At 42.0% G+C, this 5,332-nt stretch overlaps 1 protein-coding gene across 1 annotated transcript in view; it reads right to left on the bottom strand.

The window, feature by feature from the left end:
• Nucleotides 1-5,332, bottom strand: part of LOC106869078 (inositol polyphosphate 5-phosphatase K) — a 41,795-nt gene that overhangs the window by 23,162 nt on the left and 13,301 nt on the right. The window contains exons 5-10 of the mRNA XM_052976662.1: nt 3,510-3,626; nt 3,027-3,134; nt 2,654-2,721; nt 2,306-2,417; nt 1,791-1,900; nt 563-725 (exon numbers count right to left, since the gene is read on the bottom strand). Of these exons, the coding sequence (XP_052832622.1) occupies nt 563-725; nt 1,791-1,900; nt 2,306-2,417; nt 2,654-2,721; nt 3,027-3,134; nt 3,510-3,626 (678 nt within the window). The remainder of the gene's footprint in view (nt 1-562; nt 726-1,790; nt 1,901-2,305; nt 2,418-2,653; nt 2,722-3,026; nt 3,135-3,509; nt 3,627-5,332) is intronic.

The raw sequence follows: 5,332 nt of genomic DNA, 5'->3' as shown, positions 1-5,332 counted from the left end.
GGGGGGTAACATGATTGGTGGTGGTGGTGGTGGTATAGTTTCCTGGGAACTGTCGGAATGACTTATGAAGACAGGACAGATACTGGTATGGTAGTGATGGAGGTGGAGGGAGAGGATCCCCTTCTGGGGCACCGGTCACATCATTGGAAGGAGAGAACAGATAAGACAGGGTGGAGGTGGTGGAGGGTATCCAGTTACAGGACAGTCAAGGGTGGCAGAGAGGTAACGGGTTAGGGTTAGGGTTAGGCTTAGGCTTAGGCTTAGACATAACACTTCCCAACTATTTGAGAGAGAGGGGAACAAGAAGAGGTGGTGGTGGTAACGAGGGTTGGTGTGAAATTTCATTGATATTATGTGGTGGGGTGAGGTATAGTGAGGTGAGGTGTGATGTGAAGTATCACAGAGGAAGAGCAGATAAGGAATGTGTGTGTGTGTGTGTGTGTATGTGATGTGGGGTGGTACCATGTCCCAGGAGGGTGATGTGGTCAGTTTGTTAGTTGGAAGCAAAAGGCCGGTTCAAGAGAAAGTTAGTCCATGGTTTCATTGTCTCCATATCTCTTACCTTGACCTCAAACAGAGACGTAACTGGCCGGTGGTCACTAGTCTTGTAGCTGGGGTGGTGTTTATAATGCAGCTGCTTCACATCGAGATGCACACCTTCATAGCTGTCGTCGTGGGCCAACCAGAGTATTCTGTCGCACCAAGCAGGGACACGTTGCTTCTCACTGGAACAGGAGCAGGTGGTGGTGGTGGTGGTGGTGGCGATGTAGAGGGAAAGAAGAAAGAGAGGAGGAGAGAGAGAGAGGGGAAAAAACAAGAAGAAAGAGACAACATATTAAAACAGAGTATTCCATGACCACCACCACTGGACTGGCATCAAACAATACCAACATCACCATCATAACCACTAACACCAACAATAACAATACATTCTTTTATTCTGTTTTATTTGTTTCAGCCATTTGACTGTGGCTATGCTGGAGCATCGCCTTGAAGGGTTTTAGTCAAACAAATTGACCCCCAGGACTTGTTTCTTGAGCCTAGTACTTGTTCTATCATCCCTTTTGCCAAATTGCTAAGTTACAGGGATGTAAATACACCAACACCGGTTGTCAAGTGGTGATGGAAAGATAAACACAGACACAAAGACACACACACACATAGATACACACACACACACACACACTATGGGCTTCTTTCAGTTTCCGTCTACCAAAATCCACTCTCAAGGCTTTGGTTGAACCAAGGCCATAGTAGAAGACATTTGTTCAAGGTTCCACGTAGTGGGACTGAACCTGGAACCATGTGGTTGGGAAGCAAGCTTCTTACCACACAGCCACATTGTGTCAACACTAGCACAAACATCAACATCAGTTGTTTAAACCAACAGCTCTTCTTTCACGTAATCTAACGAGGTGAACTGGCAGAATCGTTAAGATATCGGACACGTTATCTACAAATATCTACAAAAATCTAAAAATATCTATTTTATGACCTCACTGTCCACAAGTGTGTAACAGAACAACCACCGGTTCACTCCATTTATGATAAACAAGAGTGACAGGGAGCATCTGTATAACTTTGGTGGAACAAAAACCACAAGGATACCTTTGTACTCTGTCACCTGTTTATTGGTTTACATGATCTGTCAATACACACACACACATATATACAGATACATCTCTCTTTCCAGATACATATACATATATATAACACACACACATACAAATATATACACACAAACAGGTATAAGAAAAAGCCTGACAGAAATTGCAGGAAAAGTAACCTACCTGGTATCATAGACCTCAGTCTCCACATCAAATTTGTAGGTAGGAGGGAAGGTGATTGGCCCCTCTTTGAAATCAACAAAAGCAAGGCCCTGGCTTCTGGTCTTGTTCAACTGAAAAAATGGATTTACACAGGAAAATTATTACATGTCATTAATTGTTCATGTTCTGTTTGTGTTGTTTTATAATAACACACACACACAGATCTACCAAATCCACTCACAAAGCTGTGGTCGACCAGAGGCTGTAGTAAAAGGCAATTGCCTAAGGTGCCATGCAGTGGGACTGAACACAGAACCATGTGGTTGGGAAGCAAACTTCTTAACACACAGCCATGTTTGTGCCTCTCTCACACGAATACACATGCACATAGCTATATATATATATATATATATATATATATATATAAATTGGAACAAATACTGCCCCACACATTAATCGCTCTACCAGCTCACCACCTGTACGTGTGTGTGCGTGTGTGTGTGTGTATATAAACAGAATGTGGTCACAACACTTACTTGGTCATAATGTAATAAATAGCTGTAATCTTTCTCTTTGATTCGTGTCAACACTTCTTCGCGGGGCAGGTCATCCAGCCGGAAGTTGAGGTCGCCCAGCCACAATACATAACTGAGGAAGAAAAGACAAAGTCGTGAAGGTTAATGGAACAAATGCTGGCTCATGAGGCACTGCTGAACAGACAGACAGACATGGCATTAATGTAATCAGGGAGATACAAGATATAAAATGGTGAGTGAAAAAGGAGAGGGGAGAAGCAATACACAGGGAGAGAGAAAGAGGGAGAGAGGCTGGCAGACAGAGAGATGAAGATAAACGAAAGAGGATGTTGAAGTAAAAGCACTCACTCATGGTCCAAGATATTGTTGACATCATCATCTCTAAATTTCTGATCTTCCAGGATGCTGTTTAAATCCTGTAAATACAACAGGATTGGTCAATGGAAACAACGTATAAGGGAACCATACAAAGGGGAGATCTTTATACAGGGGTCAACAGCTTCTTTCTCACAAATAAACCCTAACAGCTACCACCATCACCACCACTGCCACCACCATAACAGTCACAGCTACTACTACTACAACCACCACCATCACCTCCCCCAGCACCTCTGTCACACCCACCAACACCACAAACTAGTATCCTCTCTCCGCCACTGTTGCTACCACCACCACCGCCACCGCCACTGCAGTGTATAGAAGGGAACAACTGCAAACTTACCATGATTCGTTCTGGAGTCTGGTCCCTGTGGGCTGCTAAGTGGGAATTGACGATACACATGTTGATACCATTGACATCAAACCTGATGCAGACACCACCTTTGTTGCCCTGAAAGAAGAAGAACAACAACAACAATAGCAATAATAACAATAACAATGTGTGTGGGTGGGCGTTGGGGTGTATTATGTTGACTGGGATACATGAGTGTGTGTATATATGTGCACGTGTGTGTATATAACTGTCATAAATGATGATGTGTATGGCTATTTATATGTATTTATAAGAGTGTGTGTACATATGTGTATATATATATTTATTTACTTATTTCAAGTGTTTGTGAACAATGGCCAACTTGTGAACAAAGGGTGAATAACTGACCAATCATTGACCCTTTGTATGGCCAAAGGCGAAAGTGACTGGAAGTGTTTATGATGCACACAACAACCTACCCCACCCCCATGGAAATATGAAAGGTCCACTTACCCACCAGCCACCGAACCCAGTTTTCGTCTTCTCTGATTCGATGCCATTAATTGATGTGAAAATGTTCTGGCGGCAAAAACCAAGTTCCAGCATTCCTGAGAGACGGACATCTTTGAACTGGTCGGGAGAGAAACAGATAGATAAGTAGATAGATAGAGGGGGGAAGAGAGAGAGAGAGAGATTATATAAGATCAAGAGGAAGACAGATAGGGATATCGACTGAAAGACAGAGAGAGAGATAGACAGATATATAGATACAAAGACAATCAGATCAATAGATAGAGTGACAGATATTATTACATAACATAGAGACGGAGACAGGTAGATAAAGTCAGACATTTTGAGGGAGAGGGGAACATGTCATTAATTAACTCCAGTAGTTTATTAGGATTTTGTTTTATTAATTTCAGAAAGGTGAAAAACAAAGTCAACCTTGGCAGGATTTGAATTCATAATTTAAAGGGACGTAACTCAATGTGGTCTCCACTTAATTAATTAATGATAATAATAATAATAAATGCCCTGATGCAGTACCCGGCAGTGGCTCTCATGGATTCTGGTCTTAACAGATTATTTTGTCTTGGCATAAACGATGGGCTACAGCAAATATTCTGCTCAATACCACAGATTTGCTTGTCAGTCGTTTGACCATAACCAGTTGAGCATGTCCCTTAGTGGCTGACAATATGTGCATCCCTGATCACAAGCAGAAGTAGTGGGGGAGCATCATAGCCATGTGTTGAGAGGAATTCTTTGGGGTTTGGAAACATGGGTGTTTTGCTCAACATCCTCAAACAACCCTTATTCAGGGACCTTTTCAGTGGGATAGGCTACTCGACCTGAAGAAAATTCTAACTGAGCCCGACCTGCAAGGTCATGTGCTATTTATCTTGATATGAGATCACCATGTCACGCATATGTGGTTGTGATGCATGTGCCTGGTGTGCCCTTATCCAGTGCCTGGCGTGCCCTACAAAATTCAGCATTGCTTAGAACTGCAAGAATTCTTCCCATGGTTCTTGAAGCCTGACCAGTAACCAAGTGTCACCTTACTTAGTCTGCTGGCTGTGGACAGCTGACACTTTCCATCGTACCCAGCAAAATATGCTGTGAGTTTTCATATAATAGTAATAATGATGTGGAAGTAGTAGTAGTAGTAGTAGTAGTAGTAGTAGTAAATCTTACATATCACTGATAACACTTTCAGCTCTGTCCCATCATCATCATCGTCCTATTCAGTGAATTGCAGCAGACAGATGTGCACCCACTCCCATTCCACTCATGCTGCAGCACATTCACTCAGACAAAAGGAAGACATATTTCATTCTAATCATCATCATCATCATCCATATCCTCATGATCATTATTATCATCATCATCATCATCATCTCCAACATGTTAAAATTAATCATGACAGCCATTCCCTCCCCCACCCCCTCAACATGCTACCCAACCCCAAATAAGGTATGACAGCACTCTCAATGTACTGAATGAAGTGTAATTCGTAGCTGGTTGGATGGCTGGCTAGTTGGTTGGTGATAATGGCAGTGATGATGGTGATGATGATGATGACAATGATGATTGGTTGGCTGGATGTTTGCTTACTCAATTGATTAATTCCACCCCACAATGCCTAACCCCTCCTACCCAACCACCTCTTGCTTGGTCTGTTGCTATGGTTACTGAACTAGTCAACATGAAACTACTAATTTCCCTAAATTTTTTTAGAATAAATCAAAGTTGATAGGAGGAGGAAATAACAACAGTAATACGCATTATTATTATCATTATCATTATTATTATTATCATTATTATTATTATTA

This window comes from Octopus bimaculoides, chromosome 25 (assembly GCF_001194135.2).
Source record: "Octopus bimaculoides isolate UCB-OBI-ISO-001 chromosome 25, ASM119413v2, whole genome shotgun sequence".
NCBI lineage: Eukaryota > Metazoa > Mollusca > Cephalopoda > Octopoda > Octopodidae > Octopus > Octopus bimaculoides.
Note: the sequence above shows the minus strand (reverse complement) of the source record. Positions and strands in the feature narration are given on the sequence as shown.